The sequence below is a fragment of the Halichoeres trimaculatus genome, unplaced genomic scaffold (genome assembly GCF_033239565.1).
Source record: "Halichoeres trimaculatus isolate MK-OKI-2021-1 unplaced genomic scaffold, fHalTri1.1 fHalTri1_scaffold_16, whole genome shotgun sequence".
NCBI classification, from domain to species: Eukaryota; Metazoa; Chordata; class Actinopteri; order Labriformes; family Labridae; genus Halichoeres; species Halichoeres trimaculatus.
Window position 1 is genome coordinate 22,454,891 of NW_027437194.1, and position 20,009 is coordinate 22,474,899.

Here is a 20,009-nt window from a genome sequence, read left to right on the forward strand (position 1 = left end):
TCAAATTCAAACACTGATGCTAACAACACTCCGGTAGCATCTGTTGAGCATGTCGACCACAATGGCGAGCTCTGTGAACTCCGTGGTGCTGTCTAATATAACATTGCACACCCATGGCTGTATTTGCATGGCATGGTTTCTTAAGTTGGAGTGAAAGTTTCTTCTTACCGGATGAAATGCAGAGTCAGTGGAACAGCAATGTGCAAGCTTTCATTGAAGAAGTTCAAGCCTCTTTCTCCTGTGCCTGGATATTGTCCTTTTATTCTGATACTGCAGGAATCAAAATTCTAACTGTTTACTTTTCAAAATATAGTTTTACTTATACTTTTTATACTTAAGTACATTTTATGTCAGGAAACTACTTTTGATACTTAAGTACAATCAAAATCAGGTACTTTAAGACTTTTACTCAAGTAATATTCTAAAAGGTGACTTTAACTTATACCAAAGTAATTTTATGGTAACACACTTGTACTTTTACTCAAGTACTGCTTTCAAGTACTTTATGCAAGACTGCTTTTACTTTTATACTTTAAGTAGTTTTGAAACCAGTACTTTTACACTTTTACTTAAGTCAAAAGCTTGAGTTGATACCTCAACTTTTACAAAAGTCTTTTTAAACCTGAGTATCTATACTTTTACTTGAGTAATGAATGTGAATACTTATGATGCCTCTGGAAACCTCTGCCTGTGTACAGACTAATGCCTTGGTTAAACAGGCTTTAAACTTTGGACCTGTGTGTGAGTCTCATATTTCCAGTTAATCCCTGTGGTTCAGTCTGATAAAAACCAGACAGGAAGAAGACACAATCCCATGAAATGTTTTGGGGACACATCTCTGTATTTTGTCAGGACCTGGATGTCTACTTTCCTCACTGACTCAAAAATTCAGTCAAGTTAAATTCTTTTAATCCAGCTCTTTAAGGATCAGGGTTATTCTGACTTCATAGAATTAAGTTAACCTGATCTTACTTAAAGTGGAGGTGACCACATGAGTCAGTCCATATTTTGTCCTCTCCTTCTTCCTTTGAACATAATGTGTACTAAACTGAACACAATCCATACTGTTACTCTCTTCAGAGTGTGTTTAAACAGCTGTCTTTATGAGGTTTAGCGTCTGAGCTGAAGTCTCTGTAGCTCATGAGCCAATGTTGACATGAATACTAACGCAACTAAAAATGAAGTATGGCCCTGAGCTGTGACCTTTAAATGACACAGACACAAAACCTCAGTCACTTTCTTCATATTTTCTCTGGATACAAGTCTGTTGTCCTCCCTCCGGTCTCCTCCCTGATCACTGCAGCCTGCTCCACAATATCACAGATACCTGAGAACATCACCTCCTCCCTGTGAGCCCGGCTTTAGAGCTACGTACCTGCGCTCAGCCTCAGTCTGTAAACTGAACGTCTCCAGGCATCTCAGCGGCGTGTTTGTTTGCTGAAGACTCCACAGCAGAAACGTGTCAGAGCTGATGATGCTGCTCCTCAGACAAAGTGAGAGTGACTCTCTCCTCTCTGTGCTGTGTTCATTTCAGCTGAACGGTTCATTAAAAAGACGAAATGATGTACTCTACAAACACAGTTCTGCATCAAATATCCATTGGTATGAAAATATCTGATATGTTTGATTTAATCCTCTACACTCTGCATGCATCTGCAAAATGCATGCTTACGTTAGAAAATTTATTTTATCATTACCCACTCTGGAACTGTTGGCGTCAGCTTTATCTACATATGGTTATTTAAATTGCAAATTTAGCTTTTAGATAAAATTTAATGTATTCTACATGAATGTAGTGATGCTGCTTTTCCCAATACAGTTCTAAGATGATGATGCTTTTAATTTCAACAGCTGAAAGGATGTTTTTTTCTGAGAATGATCACACTAGTCTTTTCAGTCTCAGACTATTTTATAAATCCTGCAATAACAGTAACCTCTTAAAATCTCTGAGCTTATATTTTACATTTGACAGTAAGGTCTTAGTCCGAGTCACTGATTTAAAGCCTGAAGTTTTTCTTTGTTGACATCTCCTGCCTGTGTATTTTTAATGCCAGGAATGACCACATTAGAACAAAAGGACAGAGGTGGAGAGCTGAGAGTTAGCAGAGACCCAGGAGGGAACCAGAGCTGCTAGTAGAAACAGGAACTGTTCCTCACGTGTCCCTTCGTCTGCTCTGTCCTAAGCTCTGATTCACAAAGCAAACTGCTCAAATGATGAAGAACAAAAACACACACAGAGTCCTACAGCTCTGTGCAGTTTGCTTCAGTTTTCCCCTGATTGTGACAGAGATGAGCTGTTGGCGTCTCCACTCTGAGCTGCACAGAGCTGAGCTGTGAGCTCTGATCCTGACGGAGATAGGGATTATTGCCTTTATTATAAATGGACTTAGAATCTGTGACGTCACCTGCTTGTCTCTGATTCAGAGTTTCAAAGTTTAATTGTTGACATTGTTGACATACTGGAAAAACTGTAGCTTTGTTTAAGTTAAGTCAAGATGAGGTAAAGAGGCGGGTCTGTAGCCTTCTCTCCAACAGCTGCAGGGTGCCCAGTTTCAGTCAAAACAGCCATGCCCTTGTATGGACAAAACTCGTAAGCTTTTTGAATGTGTGTGTATGTGGTTTATGCAGAAGCCTCCCATGGACCCTCAAGGAACTGTAGATTTTAACCATAGACTGTAAAAAAAAAATGGACGTCCGCTTGCTCGGCTCGAAGTGAGGTCTCCACAAAAACTGCTCCCCCTGGTGGCTGTCTGCAGTATAGATTAGAAAATCAGTCTCTCCAGCCATTCCAGATGGGCTACGGTCAAACATTAAAAATGATTACACCTCGTAGAAATTTTTCTCACATTCGATTGTTGTGGTGATTTGAAGATATCATTTGGCTGTTCAAGTCCTCTTTTTTCGGAAAAATTTCGTTTTCATTAGTTATACGAGGTTAAAAACGAGGCTTTATGTAAAGTTTAACGATGATAGACAGCTGCTGTTCTCATGTATTTTTTCCGGGGATTGTAAAATATGTTGAGAGGTAGAGCCAGGAAGTGATTAGACTCTCTTGAGAAAAAATATATATATATTTTTGTCACCCAGCTCCACTCAGATTCTCCCAGAATCCCTCATCATCTCTACTGCACAAACTCTGGCTGCAATTGCTACCAATGGCTAGGCCTGAGACGGCGGTATTTTGGCTTCAAAACCGTCAATTTTTTTTTTTTTTTGTCTTTTTAAATAGAATAGAATAGAATAGAATACAATGTAGTTTATAAATCCCTGAGGGGAGTCAGGCAATCAATTCTCATAAAAATGCAGAAAAAAACGCAGATACTCTTTGGAAATGGAGAGGTAACTTCTCAGAGTGTTTTATCACAAAAAAGCTTTCTGGTCCTTCTGGTAGCTCCCCCTCTGCCACAGGAAACCTCACCTGAAGCTTGCTCCTCATTATCTTTGAGCTATTGCTAAATTTAATCATAATTTAACGGAAAATCAAACTGTTCTGAGGGAGATTTCAGACTAAGATTACAACCATACACTCTTTCAAAATATGATCTGTAGTTATACATACAGTGAAAAAATGGTAACATTTGTCACGTCTGTACCTCCAATACGACTTATGTTTGTGATCAGTGCTGTTGCCTCCTGCACATCAGAGGAAAGTTTTAATGGAACTACTGATTTATCTGTACGCTAAAACTCAGTGGAAAAAAAAAAATCTGCGTTAACACGGAAACTCTGGGGGACTGAAAACACTGCAGTAAGCATGCCAGGCCTGTAGGTGGTGCTATAACTGTCTTGTCCAGAAGCTGTTACGGCGATCGCAATGATGGTACTGTTGTATGCATTTGCGTGAGGCAGAGCGTGGCGTCAGCGTTTCCACTGAAAAAGCCGGCTTACTGTTTACACGGCAACAATGGCAACAGAAAAACTTCACTCTGGAGGCCATTTTCAAAAAACAGTTTTTCTGTTTTTCTGGATAAACAGGAGGCCAAAGCCCAACAATACTTTTGCATTTTGCCCTAAAACTGTTGTCACGTAAACGAGCCCTAAGTTTGCTAAAGCCACTTTTTTGCAGTCTTTACAGAGGTGCAGAGATCTCCATCACGTTGAGTGTGTTTTGTGTGATTTGTTTTTGTGACCTGCAGAATGGACCGCCACATTACCTGTCGCCCAGTCTTCACACCTAAACAGAACTAACAGATACTTATTTAAAGATTCAGTAACATCCTGTTTGTGTTTCCCCTTTAGACTCCCTGGAGCCGACTTACCAGCAGCTCCAGAGGATGAAGCTGGATAAAAGCCCGTTCGTGGTCGTCTCTGTCATCGGTCAGGAGCTGCTCACTCACGGTTTCCACGGCGCCTCCGTGGTTGTTCTGGAGGCGGGTCTTAAGATTGGCACCTGCTCCCTGAAGCTGCGTGGCTCCGTCTTCTCGGCTCTGAGCTCAGCCTACTGGTCTCTGGGGAACGCTGAGAAGAGCATGGCCTACATGCAGCAGGACCTGGAGGTGACCAAGACTTTAGGTAAGGAGAGGAGGATGGGGTATGAGACGGACGGTGAGGAGATGAGACTAAAAGAATGTCTGCTTCACAGGTGATCAGCCAGGTGAGTGCAGGGCTCATGGAAACCTTGGCTCCGCCCTCTTCTCCAAAGGAAGTTACAGAGAAGCTCTGGCCAATCACAGGAACCAGCTGGTGTTAGCCATGAAGTTAAAAGACAGAGAGGTAAGAGTTATTTTCTCTGCTGCATGTCAATAAAAACATCATTAGCTGACTTTCTCTGAAAGCTCAGAGTTCTCACATAAAACAGAGACATAAGCACTTCACAGCTGCTTTGGATCCTCTCTTTCTCCTCTCTAACTCCCTCTGACTTCTAGAAACAACCGCTTTATTTTCTCGTGGCCTCGAGCAGCAGATAAACTCTCTCTGCTCAAACTCTTTGGACGGTCGTGAAGAGAGTCTTTAATTAGATCGCTGCCACAGATTAGACTTTGGCCCCTTTACGTCTCCAAGCACAAAGTGGAGCTGTCAGTGTGTGTGTTCGTGTGTGTGTGTGTGTGTGTGTGTGTGTGTGTGTGTGTGTGTGTGTGTGTGTGTGTGTGTGTGCACTGATGCAGTGTAAATATATATCATCATATGGTAGCAGATTCAGTGATGTGCCCTTGGGTTAAACGCCTGTAGGTGTTTTGTAGAATATTTTATTTATTTATTTATTAATGATTAATAACAAATATAAACTATAAAATATGTGTATGTGAGTGTTTGTGTTTCTGGCTCAGGTTGATTCTTAGCCCTTTGTTCCCTGTGCTCATAGTTTTAACATAAAAGATTAAAAATGTCAGACATGAGATATCGAACTTGTACATGACGCTGAAGACCATCCTCCTGTTTATTGACCAACATGTTAACACCTCCAGGCGTTGTGGTTTTCTGTCCTTGCCTCTTTTTGTTTGTTTATATTTCGAAAAAAACACAAAACAAAAAAAAACACTCATCCTGCGCATTAATTTTTCACAAACACACACATTCCCGTCTGGCTTGTCATGAATCCCGCTCACCTCAGAGCTCAGATCGAATCCAGACAGAAGAGTTCCCTCCTGAGCTGGTGAGTGTGTTTTCCTTGTTTGTCTGCAAGCAGTAAACACATCACATCACACACACACACCCACACACACAAACACACTCAGAGCTGCATGTCTGAGTTGTTGACAGACGGTTATTGAGTTTTTCCTCCACAGGTGAGCGACCTGCAGGTGACTGAAACACGAACATCAGCTCAAATCCATATCTTAAATGTGTGTGTTTGCTCTGAGGTGGTGTGTTGGTGTGTGTGTGTGTGTGTGTGTTTGTTTAGAGGCAGCAGACTCCAAACAAAGAAAGAAACAGCTGAAAGATGGTATGAAGACAACTTTAACTCAATAATTGAGAGCGTTTCTGAATTAAAACACTCACACAGATCATGTTTTGACCGGTGTGTAAACCCCAAACTGAATCTCCTCTGGATTAAAGTAATGAGGGGTGTTAGGTTGGGTAGTGTGTGTGTGTCTGCATAGTGTTTGCTCTCTTCCTTTGTTGCTGCTGTTGTGAAGTGGTTTCATGCTGACAGCTGACAGTCTGCAGGTCACAACTGATGAGCACAGGGAGACCAGCCCACACTGCAAAAACTAAACTCTGATCAATAGTTTATGTCTTGTTTTTGGTTTAAAGAAGTTTATTTAGACTTAGAGTGAGTCACATTCACCTGAAAAGTCCAGAAAAATGTTGTGATTTAAGATACTAAAAGATGAAAATTAAACCTGAGTTGTTTAAAAATATCTGCCCTAAAGGAAAGGAGTTTGTTTCGTGAATCAAGACATTTGTCTTTGTCATTGTGTGGCTCACATCAAGCCTAATGAAACTTATTTGAACTAAAAGTAAGACATAAACATTAGATATTAGTTGACAGTGCATCTCCTTTGTGAGGCATACTGGAAAAGCTGAACGCAACGTAGCTTTGTTTGAGTTAGGATGAGGTAAAGAGGCAGGATTTGAGCCTCCTCGCTAACAACTACACTACATGTCCACCTGTCAGTCAGGTCAGACATGGCCTTATATGGACATAACTCATCAGTTTTCTTCAGTTGTAAAAACTCCTCCCCTGTTCAGTGTGTGCTGATCATAGACTGTAAAAAAAATGGAAGGCTTGAAGTGAGGTTGCCACAAAAACTGCTCCCCCTGGTGACTGGCTGCAGTATAGGTCAGAAAATCTGGCTCCCCAGTCATTCCAGATGAGCTGTAGACAAACTTTAAAAAAATAATTCACCTCGTAGAAATGTTTCTCATGTCAGATTGTTGTGGTGATTTGCAGATATCTGCTGCCTTGTATTCAAATCCTGTTTTCTGAAAAGTTTCTTTTTCAGTTGTCATAAGAGGTTAAAAATGAGGTTTTACGTCATTTTTAACGATGATTGACGGCTTCTGTTCTTGTGTATTTTTGGGGGGGATTGTGAAATATGTCAGGAAGGAGAGCCAATAAGAGACTAGACTCTCGAAAGAAAAATGAATTATTATTTTTGTCGCTTGGCTCCACTTAGATTCTCTCATAGCCTCTACTGCTCAGACTCTGGCTACCAATGGTGGCTCCTGTGACGGGGGTATTTTGGCTTCAAATCGGTACAATGGTAAATGGCAGAGTCACGCTGTCCACTCTATATACAGTCAATGGTGCTGATGGAGAAATGATCTATCAGTAAAAGTCAGCTTTTTGAATGAGTGTGTAGGTGGTTTTCCGCTGTTTCTGCAGACAGCCTCTAGTGGACACTCAAGAAACGGCAGTTTATAACATTTCACCACAGGCTTCACAGGCTGCTTGGTATGGAGGATACTCCTGTTCTGAAGTATCAGAAACATATTTACTTTGGACTCAGGACGGGACGTCAGGAGGAATTAACTACAACAGGAAAAAGGATGGAGCTGCAGAGAGTGCACTCATACCGAAAGTAAATTTCCCCTGCAGCTCACCCTGAAAGTGTTGAGGTCTTGTTCATGTGAGAACAGCTCCTTAAAGTTTCTTCCGGTGTCTTTAATTAAGAGCAGCACACCGTAGAAGAAGCTCCCAGAATAACTTTATAATCTTGTTGGTGTGTCTGCATTAAAGTTAAGGTAGCTGATGGGAGCACAAATAAACGTAAAAATAATCTTTTTCACTGATAATGAGATTAATTCTGGATGTTTCTGCACCAGGACTGAAAAAGCAGCTTGTTATCGTACTCACCGAGTATCTCCCTCCTCTTTCTGCGTCTATTATCCCTTTTATATTATTTTCTGACTATCCTTCATCTTCATCAGCTGTGTCTCCTCCTCTGATTGGTCAGATTGTGTCTGTTCATGGAGTAAAGTCAGACCCATTGTTTCTCTCTGAGACAGCTGCAGAGTTTCCTCCTCTGCCCCTGCTGACGGTTAAAAGCTCTGGTTTTTAAAGCCTCTCTGCAGGCGTCTTCATGGAGCAGGAGATGCAGTGCCACTGTTGATCTTCCTCTGTCTATATAAGCCTGTCCTCTTCTATTCCTCTTCCATTTCCATTCATTAGATTCAGAGATACACCTTCCTCCAGGTTTCCCCCTCCTTCTTTTCTCCTCCTGATGAGATTTCCTGCAGCTTCATATAAAAACACAGCGCGGTGACACGAGTCATGATGCATTTCATAGATTTTATTTCAACTGAGGAGAGCTGTCAGTCTCTGCATCTGTTTCTGACATATACAAACACACACACACAGACTCAGACACACACACACAGCGTGCTGCAGCTCACAGACAGACGCCACATGATTGGATTTTTTGTGTGTTTTCTGGTGAGCAGGGGAAACATTGTGTCCTTGAGGGAAATCAAACAGTCGCCTGGCCAGTTGACTGTACACACACACACACACACACATACACACACACGGTCATTTATTAAATCTCCCTCTCTTGCCTCTGAGACGTGTCAGCTGGATTTTATGTGTTTACACTCATCACTTTGCTGGGAATTGGGATTCTAGGAGACGTGCACGCTCTACCTTCACTGCACACACACACACACACACACACACGCACACAGACCAGAGTGTACAGCACACAGGAAGGCTCACATGAAGATAAAAACGAGAAGAACAGTGGTTGTGGACGTTAATTAGAGGAGGTAAATTCCACTAAAGGTCATTGAAGCTCTGTTCAATGACAGGTTTTAGCTTTCATTAAGATCCAGATTTAAAGAAGACATTGTGTTGGTGGGAGTAGCTTCTTTTTGTCTCTTTTCTGTCCCTCTGGTGCCCACCTGAAGTAAACCCTCCTTTTCTCTCCCTGGTGTTTTGGAAAACTTTTTTTTTAGCCTCTGTTTGAAACACTTTGTTGAAGCTACTGTCTCTATAAGGCTTCCCAGTCTACAAACCCCCTTCCCTGTGATTGGCTAGCCCTCTGGAGGCCTGTCAGGGGGTGGGGCTAGGTGCAGACCTTGGTGTTTGAGGCCCATCCCTCGAATGTGTCATGAAACAAAAATCCAAATATGATAGAATAGAATAGAATAGAATAGAATAGAATAGAATAGAATAGAATAGAATAGAAAATGCTTTATTTATCCTGAGGGGAAATTCAGGAGTCACAGCAGCAATCAATAAAACAAAAAAATATATATATATTATGTATAGAAAGTGCAAAAAAGGTCCACAAGAAAATAGATGACGACAGCCCGTCCACCACTCTCCAGCCCAGCCAGTCTCCACCTCCACAGGGTCCAGGACTGAGCCTGCCCGGCAGTCTGTTCAGTCTCTGTCTCCTAGATCCTGTCTGCCCACAGCAGGTGAAGCTCCTCCAATGTGGCGCCGGCGACGTATGTCAGCTTCGTCAGCCACGTCCGTGAACAGCACGATGCCGCTGGGTTAGCACAGCTAGCTCGTCCATCCCACCGGTGGTAGATCCCACGTTCCCAACAACGATGGATGGAAGGACAGGTCCACATCGTCACCTCCCAGCTCACACCCGAGAACCAGCACGTCGTCCTCACCTCCTCCTCCTCACCTCCTCACCTTGAGGGAAATCGTTAAGCCCTACACTAGTTAGCATTGACATGCTACAGGCTGCTAACAGCTAATTTCACATGTAAACAATGCCGCCTTGGTTACATGTAGGATCTCCAGACAAACACAGGGGAAAAGTAGTAAAAATATTGCTCAAAAAGTTTGGTGTCCATGGCCAACAATGAACCATACAAAGTGATGATCTACTCCAAATACAAAGATGACGAAAAAGAGACGAAAAAAATTACAAGAAACGGACAAAGACGAGGGAGCTACTGCATCATGCAGCTACTTGGGCAGCGCCTAGCAACCTCTGATGAGCTCATGGTCTTTTTTTGTCTAAGAATTTAACAAGCTTGTTGTGTCTCCATCCCCAAAGAAACACGTTTTTAAATATTCTCAAACAGATTTTTTTTTTTTTTCGCTCTTTTACCCCTAAATTCCACCGCATGCTCTGCGCAGAGCAGAGCCCTGGAAACGCACTGCGGAGCACTTAGCTTCTATTGTAATCTATCAGGCAAATTACACTGCACGCGCTGCTGAAACGCCGGCATGTGCCCAAGCGCAAGGAATATGCTTCAGGTCTATTTTCTGCATGGCCGCTTTTTAAACTAAACTAAATTCACTGTCGATAAGAAAGCACTAGACAGGAAGTCACAGTGTGAAGTACCCGGAAGTTTAAAAAAAAACACAATGCACAATGAACTCTCGAACGTTAATTTCTACAATATGTTATAAATACGTCACATCTGGAGGCATGTGCATCAGGTAAACAGTTGTTCAGAGGGTCTCAGACGCAACACGACGCCATAGATGAAGAGAAGCTGATCTTGGAAGTGGAGAAGTTCAACATTCTGTATGATCCCAAACATCCTTTTTATAAGGATACAGGCAGAAAGGACAAGGTGTGGACTGACAAATCAAAAGTTACAGAGTGGATGGTGATCATATGATATCCCTATTCATGCGAGAGCCTGTGACCCTCTGAAGACCAGCCCTCCAGCCTTACCCCCTCTGGATTGAGTGGCGCAGCGTGCTGCTTCCAGTGGGGTTTGACAATCGGAGCAAGACTGCGGCCCGGCTCATGCGGTGGAATTTAGGGGTAAGGGTCCCTGCTCCACAACCCCCTCCCTCTGATTGGCCAGCCCTCTTGAGGTGTTTTGGAGGGCGGAGCTATGAGATCTCTAAGTGATGACCTCATCATCTCAGCAAGTCTGGTGAATATATGTTTCTATTTTAAAACAAAGCACTTTGATCAGTTTACAGACGGATTCAGACATATGAATATGTAAAGCTTATATATGCACAATATGCACAAGTTTAGCCAGAGCATCCACCATTGCTACTTTAAATCCACGTTTAAAATCTAAAAAGGCAGAATACACACTCTTTAATGTGCATTAGACTGACTTTGCAGCAGATGGGAACTGCTTTGATTGGTCAGTTTTGATTAAGTTTTTAGGTCTTAAAGTGCATCTTATAAATGTTTTATCAACAATGTAAGAAACTTAAATGACCCCTGCAGCAGTGAAACAACAACTCCCTTTGTCTTCTTTTGCATTTAAGTGTTAATGTGTAACACTTTTTTTAGAGTGAAGGATGAAAAAACTTGTGTTAACACTCAGAGTTTATGACCTTTAATGAGTCTTTCCTGTGCCTGTTGTACTGTCTCATGCATTTGCATAAAGATGCACATGAACTCCCTCAGTTTTAGTCCCTGTCCTCTGTTTCTGCAGACTTACACACTCGTCTGGATCAGAGACAGTGTTTGGGGAGGTGAATGACTAACGAACGAGCTAATAACATCCTCTTTAATAATTCATGACGGCCTCTCCTCTGTGTCACGTTCTTTAAACCTGCAAACATTTTATTACACACACACACTCTCTTTCTGTCTCTCATTGTTGGCTCTGAAAGGTCACTTTCACATCTGTAATTTCTGAGTTTGAGTCTGCACCATCAGGAGGTAATGCTTCAGAGGGTGCCTGAGTAAACCCTGTCTCTGATTGAATTCTGGGAAGTTTTAAACCTCATGAGCGGGTCACGTCATGTTCATTATTATCTCTGGTGTCACGTTTCCTCTGCAGGATTATCCTGTTTGTAGATCTGTGAATGATATTTTCAGACTTTTATATCCTCGTCTTTGCCACAGTGGGTGAAGGTGCTCATGGGAAATGTAGTCTCTATCCTAGAAAAACTGCAGTCAACACTACTTTAAAGAAGATTCTTGTAGAAATGTGTGTGTTATGTTCCTCTGAAAGTTCAGCAGGCTGTAGTAAACACTCCACCCGTCAATACAGACTGTTCTGCTCTTGTTTCAATCAGACTTCCTCAGACCTGACGAATATTTCCCATGACTCCTCAGATTGATCTCGATCAATACCAATAACCTGAAGATTAGTGAGCAAATGAGTCGGCTTGTTTTAAATTGCTTAAGAAAGAGAAAGAAGAGAGTGAGTGTTTCTCATTTCTCTCTCCATCTAATCAGGGAAAGCGAGTGTGTGTGTGTTAGTGTGTGTGCAGGTGGGTGTGATGAGTTCATGAACCTGTTTTTTATGCCTTTGAGAAGACAACAACAGAGCTGAACTTAATGTGAAACACTCGTCCTGATTTCACGGAGCTGTGAAAGAAGAGCGGCTGTAATTAGCAGAAAGAGCCGAGCTGGAATCATTAGACGGCTTAAAGTGCGATAAAATGTCATCAGTGTGAACGGAGAGAAAGAAATAATAGAGACTACGCGACCCTGAGTGCCAGAGGAGGGGTTGAGGGTCTAATTGGACGTGAAAGAGGAGCTCTGGCTCTTTAACCTGTGAATCTTCTCCACCGAGGACTGGAGGGAGGGATTTGTCCTGTGCTTCTAAATCTGTCCTTTCACTGTCCCATCAAACACCACTAACATCTAGATACTGATTTTCTGTAAATATTCCTAATTTATTTTTACTTTATTTTATTTTATTTTGTTTTATTTCACATTTTATTTTATTTTATTTTTTTAATTGTTTTATTTTATTTTATTTATTTCTATTTTATTCTATTTTATTTTTTCTCTATATTTATTTTTGTGTATTTGTTTTATTATTTTGTATTATTTTATTGTTAATTGTTGCAACAACACACCGGGATAAATTCCTTGTATGTGGAAACATACTTGGCAATAAAACTTGATTCTGATTCTGCCCAGCATCAAGGATTACATGTTTATCTGAGGTGTTCACTGAGGTGGTGTGTATTTCTGCTCTCTCCTGATGCTAACAGGTGTGTGTGTGTGTGTGTGTGTGTGTGTGTGTGTGTGTGTGTGTGTGTGTGTGTGTGTGTGTGTGTGTGTTTGTGTGTGTGTGTGTGTGTGTGTGTGTTTGTGTGTGTGTGTATGTGTGTGTGTGTGTGTGTGTGTGTGTGTGTGTGTGTGTGTGTGTGTGTGTGTGTGTGTGTGTGTGTGTGTGTGTGTGTGTGTTTATGTGTGTCTTCCAGGCAGCATCAGATGCCCTCAGCAGTCTTGGTCATGTGTACACAGCCATTGGAGACTACCCCAACTCTCTGGCGAGTCACAAGCAGTGTGTGCTGTTAGCCAGACAAACCCAGTGTCGGCTGTCTGAAGCTCGCCAGCTGGGGAACATGGGTGCCGTTTACACCGCCCTGGGAGACTTCACTAACGCTGTGCAGTGCCACGAACAACATCTGGAGATTGCAAAGGTAAAGAAGTGCATCATTAAGACCTGTGAGGTCTCTGGTGGAGGACAGAGCAGTTCATAAAGGTCTGTCCAAAGTCAGGCCTGAGGTCATACGGCCTCCAGCTTGCACACCAACAACTCCAACATTGGAGTTCAAGAAAAACACATTAGAGGATCCAAGATGAATAAAATAGAACAGAATAGAATAGAACAGAATAGAATAGAATAGAATAGAACTTTAATGTCATTGTAACAAGTACAACAAAATTAAAGTCACAGCAGTAATCAAGAAAACAAAGTAAGAAAGTGTATAGAAAGTGCAAAAAGGTCCATAAGAAAATAGATGATGACAGCTTGTCCATCATTCTCCAGTTCAGCCAGCCTCCACCTCCACAGGGTCCAGGACTGAGCTTCTTCAGTCATGCTCCATCTCTGTCTCCAGTATCCTGTCTGCTCACAGCAGGTGAAGCTCTTCCAATGTGGCGTTGGTGTCTGGTGTTAGCTCTGTTAGCCATGTCTGTGAATAGCATGATGCTACTCTGCCCTCTGGTATTCCCTCTGTTGCTGGGTTAGCACAGCTAGCTCGTCCATCTTATTGGAGATAGATCTTACATTCGCAATAACGATGGGTGGACGGACAGGTCCATGTCGTCACTTCTTAGCTCACACCTGAGAACCAGCACGTCGTCCTCACCTCCTTCTCCTCACCTTGTGGGGAAACATCAGGTCTTGCATCAGTTAGCATTGACATGCTACAGGCTGCAAACAGCTAATTTCACATGTAAACAATGCAGCCATGGTTACATGTAGGATCTCCAGACAAACACAGGAGAAAAGTAGTAAAAATATCGCTGAAGCCACAAAAAGTTTGGTGTCCATGACCAACAAATGAGCCATACAAAGTAATGATCCACTCCAAATACAAAGATTACGAAAAAGAGATGAAAAAATTACAAGAAACGTACAAAGAAGAGAGAGCTGCTGCAAAAGGCAGCCATAGCCAACAAGGCGGCACCTAGCAACCCATGAGATTAAAATTATGCAACTGAGCAGAAAAGACAAGAAAAATGGTGGATAGGAGGGAAGAAATTGGAAATATTAGGAGTTAGAAATGTTCTTTGCAGGTGACAAGAGTCTGCATAAGAAAAAGAATCCTGACAAAATCCAGATCCCGATCCTGCCATAAAAACATGCGGACGTATTTTCTCTACACTGGCCCCTATTAGAGAACATTTTCCTTTGTCAGAAGCAGAGTTTGCTGATGTTTATGCAGCACGATACACTGCAGAAAACTGACCACTTATCATCTGGTATCAAGAGGAGTTACTGACCTTTGTTGAGTCGTGAACAGTTTTTACACAGTTCTTTTATCCTATGATGTTTCAGATCATGTGGGACTATGACTGGCTAAAGTCTGATCTGTATTTACTGTGATTCACACACAGTTCAGTGTTATTCCACATCCATCCTGCTCTCTTTTTGTAACAGAGTTACTTCACATTTCCTGAACATAGTGTGTATTCAGTTTGTTTAGTCTGTAAATATCTGAAGCAGTTCCCTGGTAATGTTCCCCAAACAAACAGCAGAGACAGTAATCTCCGCTCTTTGCTTTTTATGTGGTTTTCTTTTTTTTCCACCTCTTTCTTGTAGCTCTCTTTAAAAAGTCACAAATTGACCATCTGTTGGCGATAAGAGCTGAGCCAGAACTAAGGTTACAAACTGAAGTCCTCCGAGCTCTGAATCTTTCATGAAGTGGTTTTGTTTGGACTCTTTAGGTCTTTATGGGTCTCTCTCAGCTGCCTCTGTTTTTCTGCACTGATTAGATATCTTTATGTTTTCCTCTGAGCTAATAATGGAGGCTTGTTTTTGCAGACTTTGGAGAATCGACGTGAAGAGGCACGGGCGTACAGTAACCTGGGCAGTGCGTATCACTCTCAGCGGGACTTTGACAAGGCCATATCTTACCACACACGGGTCCTGGAGCTGGCTCAGGAGCAGGGGGACCGGGCCATTGAGATGAGGGCGTACGCTGGGCTGGGCCACGCTGCTCGGTGCATGCAGGTAGGTCGTAGACCGGTTTAATCCACATCAGAGTATCTTATCTTATCTCACTGATGTTATGATGTGACAAATAAACATGAATGATGGACTTTTCTTCCCGTCATCTCCAGGACCTGGAGCGGGCGCATCAGTACCACCAAAACCAGCTGGAGCTGGCTCAGGAGCTACAGGACAGAGCAGCTCAGGGCCGAGCCTCCTCCAACCTTGGTAAGTTTATTGGCCAACAGATGGGAGAGCACACAGAATGGTCGACTTTGCACATGAAGGTCTCCCTCTGTCTCTCTTACAGTCCTAAAGCTTCTCCCTTTTCTTACCTTTCTACACCTCGTCATCGTATATATTTACCTCCACCAAGCAGGTTATGTTTTTGGGAGAATTTGTCTGTTTGGGAACAGCATAACTCAAAAAGTAATAAACAGATCTTGATGAAATGTTCAGGAAATGTTCAAAATGGAATAAGGAAGAAGTGATTACATTTTGGAGGTGATCTGGATCGCCGTCTGAATCCAGGATTTTTTTTAAAGGATTCTTTATCATTGTGAGATAGGACCGTTTTCACCATATGTGTATATAACTCCACCATAAATGGTCAGATTGCTTTGCAAAATAATACAAGACAAGGTCACCATCATTTCTCACAGATGTGAAAGTACTACCCTGATCCTGCCAATATTCTAGATACTAAGATCCAGAATATGAAATATGTACTGGGTCATCATCATTTTCAACACTGCCAGGTAACAAATTATTGTACAAACCTGCAACTAACACCAAATTGTAGCAGACAGTCTGCTGAAAGGGAGTATAACATTAAAGTAGGACTGAAGTCTTAGTGACAATCACAATATGCTTGGTGGAGGTCTGTGCTCTCTGAGTGCTTTTCTAGTTTGTTTTGATTTTAGTATTTGCTCACAGCCTTTCATTCAATATACAGCTTGATCTGATTTATTTGGTGAAGTGGGCGTCTCGTGCACAGAGGCTATAGTCCTCATGGCACCATAGTACCATTTCCTTGTGCGTATCATCCCCCCCTCACTCTGAAGATACTCTTTCAAATAAAAGCAATAAGCCTTAAAATAATCTTAAAGGAAGAAATTTTCAGATCTGAAGTGCAGAAGTTAGGCTGTACAAATAATTCAGCAGGGTTGTCGAGATAAGCTGCTGCAAAACTCTTGCAACATGTTTCAGTTCTTCTGAGTCAATCGATGAAGAGGGGATGTTTGTGGAGATGTCTGACTCAGTCTGCAGGAGATGATTGACCTCATCAGTGGTTAATCTATCAAATAAAGTTTATGCAAAGTTTTGATATCAAATTAGTGACAGATGTGGCAAAATCAGAAGCTTTTATGAAGAAGAGAGAAGTCTTTTGTTATGGTTAGTGTGAGAATTTCACAGCGCCCTCTCCTGTACGGTTCATTTAAGGTTGTTAGATGAAGAAACCTGCTCCTGAATGCTACGTGAAGCTTTGCACAGTTTGGCCACAGTGTGGGATCCCTAACTTCCTCCATCAAAGCTCAGCTCCTTCTCTGCAGCTGTGGAAGCAGATCTACTTCAGGGCTGTGGAAGCCTGACCCCGAGGCCTTGCAGAGGTCACTGGATAGATGCTGCATCAGGACACTGCATGTAGTTTTTGCATCAACCAGGATGCTTATCTTAGCTGATCATACCTTGAGACACTTGGAGCTCCAAAGGGCTTGGAGGTTGTCCTGCATTGACCTGGAAGGACTATCTAAAAATGCAGGTCAGGCTTCGAGATGCATCAACCATTGGAACTGGAAATGTTTCTGCAGTCTTAGGATGGCCAAATATATGAAAGAATAAACGCAAACCTTTAAGATGTGGATGGAAAATAATCAGGAAGCATTTTTAGGTGAAATGCAGGAGCCTGAGTGAACAAACTGACAGCTGTGTTTGTAAACACAATGAGGAAAAGCGAGACAAAGAACATGAGGCTTAACTCAGATACAGAAATGACAACCAGTAGGAGGATGGATGTTTTTCCTTCATCTGGGCATGGAGGAGGAGGAGGACACTCATCAGAACATGGAGGTAGAGGGTCTGCTGCATTGAGAAGCAGAGATTTGAGGGTGTTACACACACCGGGTTTAAATCAGTGGTTCATATTCAGTTCAAACCACAGACGCAGCTCACAGAGCTCTGTGTTGTTGGAATGGTAGAAAAAGAAAATGCTGCACGATGACAGAAATAACCACAGACAGTGTCCCTTTAATCCTCAACACACGGGACACCACAAACTGAGCTTAAAGTTTATTATAGAGCGTACACAAACTATCTCTAGAGAGGAGAAGGTGATCAGAAAGTTTGTTCAAAACTTTAGCATTTCCTCTCTGCAGCTGCTCACAGCCGTCGTCTTACTGCAGGAGAGTGACAGAGAGAGGAACGAATCAGCTTCAGCCAGAGCAGGTTTAAAGACAACAGTAAATTTCTGATCTGACATTTGAAGTTGTGTTTGTTTGCATCTTGATTTTGTCCCACAGGTCACTCTCTGGCCTCCTGATCTGATATCTGTCCACGTGAGAAACATGCCCCCAGCAGAGATGAGAAGAAAACATTTGAAACACTTTAAGAATCAAAGAAATAGCCTTCAGATTCTTCTTCTTCTGACTGAATCAATCCCCGTCTTTTGAATCTGCCCTTTGCAGAAGAGAGAAACTGAGTGAAACTCATTTTAAAAGAAACGCAGACGAACTGATGCAATTTCAGATAAAAGAATGAACATGACTCACAGTTTTTTCTCCCTGAAATAAAAGATGCAGAGGTCTTATTTTTCCCAGCTCTGTCACTGCTGTCACCAAACACACCCAGTGTATGGACTAACTCAGTCTGCAGTGATCTAGAGACCAAAGTCCTTAGACCACAGACTCTTTACCTTGTACATTTTAAGGTGTAGGAGAGAGCTGTTTAACCACTACATCTGTGGTCGTTGTTTCTCCAAGGTCAGGAATAAATTGGTGTTGAAAGATGCGTTAAAGGTCTTCTGTGACATCGAGTGAGTGTTTTCATCAGGTGTTGAAGAACCACATCTCTAACCACTGAAACAGCTGCAAACCCTTGGAACTAAAACTTGGTCCTTGGTACGGTTAAGGCTGCTTTGTGGTGTCTGATGGAGGCATCAGCCTGCTTTTTCTAATTTAGGTGTAACCTGCTCAGTTATCCCACTTTCAGACATTGCTTTTGGTAAATGCTGGACAATGCTGGAAACTAATCGTGTGCAGATTTTCAGTCCTCTTCAGATTCATATGCTGAAGAAATCTCTGACTCTGTAAACTGATCAAAACACTCTGTTCCAAAAAAAAAAAAAAAAGGTCCACATCTTAACGAGACTTTCTGAAATGATGAGGTCATCACACGAGGATCTCTTAAATGCTGTTGGAGGGATGGGCCCCAAACACCATAGCCCCGCAGCCTGACAGACCTCCAAAGAGCTGGCCAATCAGAGGGAAGGGGGTTTGTGGAGAAGGGAGCCTTAAAGAGACAGCAGCTAAAAAAAAAAAAATTCAGACTGAAACTAAAATGAAGGTTTTCTAAAACACCAGGGAGAGAAAAACAGTGTTTTGACAGGATACTATAGGGGCACCAGAGGGACAAAATAAATACTGTAGAGGTATAATATCACCTCTTTAAATTCATATTGATTAATAAAAAAAAAATCGTAGTAATGTTGTAAACCTAACTCAGTTCAAATCAACTTTATTTATAAAGCACTTCAAAGACAACCACTGCTGAAACAAAGTGCTGTGAATAATAGAAGTTATGAATGGATAAATTAATAAAACAAAGGTGCAGGTACTGAAATAATTGTTTCATTGTTCTTGAAAAAAATTGATGAACAACAGAAACAATTACTACAAACTATAAACCCATAAAACAGGAGCAGACAACTCAACAACTTTTAGATGATGCTACAAAAGCAGGTTTTTTTTTTTATCAGCTTTCCAAAACCAATAACCAGCAAAGCTCTCCAACAGAAACGTCCATTGTTTCAATTCACTCACAGCCAATCACAGCTCATTCTCACAATCAGGTGGTGTATTCAAACATCTTCCCTCTCACTGATGCTGCATCAGACTCAGCTCACTCTCTGCTGCAGCTTTGCCTCCTCATTTCTGCTCGAGGTGTGTCTCCACCCCCTGCAGGGATAGCACAGCTAACAGAAAGCAGGGCCAATAGGAGAACACATAACTGTGTTTCTGTCTGATAAAAAATGGTTAAAATCTATGAGGTGGGGAGGGGGGATTCTGACCGCCTCCTAACCCCTCATGACCACACCTAGACTGAAGAATGGGACGGTTTTTAATGTTTCCCATGCTAACCACACTCGTGCTTCAACCGGAGTCATTCTGCACACGCTCAGTTCACTCCGTACTCTGTGGTCTCATTAAACCAGAAATGTGTGACCAGTTCTGTGTAGGTCTGTGTGGTTCTGTGTGGGTCATGTGATCATCCTCCTCTCCGTCACCTTATCTGCCTTCTGAGGCCAGGTCACATGACCCCAGCAAAGCCACTCTGACCAATCAGAGCTCATGTTTTATTCACAGGGGTCTGGTTTCTGCGGCCACAGTGATATCTGAGAGCCTGGGAACCTGACTCCTGCGCTGAGTGGACAGCCAACGCTTCTTTAGTGTGTGTGTGTGTGTGTGTGTGTGTGTGTGTGTGTGTGTGTGTGTGTGTGTGTGTGTGTGTGTGTGTGTGTGTGTCCCTTCAGGGTGTGTTAAAGCAGCTGAGCTGAAGCTGGT

General features: G+C 42.3%; 1 protein-coding gene across 2 annotated transcripts in view; it reads left to right on the top strand.

Annotated features, from left to right (window-relative positions):
• The window catches only part of ttc28 (tetratricopeptide repeat domain 28), a 140,110-nt gene that overhangs the window by 86,145 nt on the left and 33,956 nt on the right, over positions 1 to 20,009 (top strand). For both annotated transcript variants that reach the window (XM_074689996.1, XM_074689997.1), the window contains 5 exons: positions 4,240 to 4,512; positions 4,583 to 4,713; positions 12,992 to 13,213; positions 15,064 to 15,252; positions 15,363 to 15,459. In XM_074689996.1, the coding sequence (XP_074546097.1) occupies positions 4,240 to 4,512; positions 4,583 to 4,713; positions 12,992 to 13,213; positions 15,064 to 15,252; positions 15,363 to 15,459 (912 nt within the window). The remainder of the gene's footprint in view (positions 1 to 4,239; positions 4,513 to 4,582; positions 4,714 to 12,991; positions 13,214 to 15,063; positions 15,253 to 15,362; positions 15,460 to 20,009) is intronic.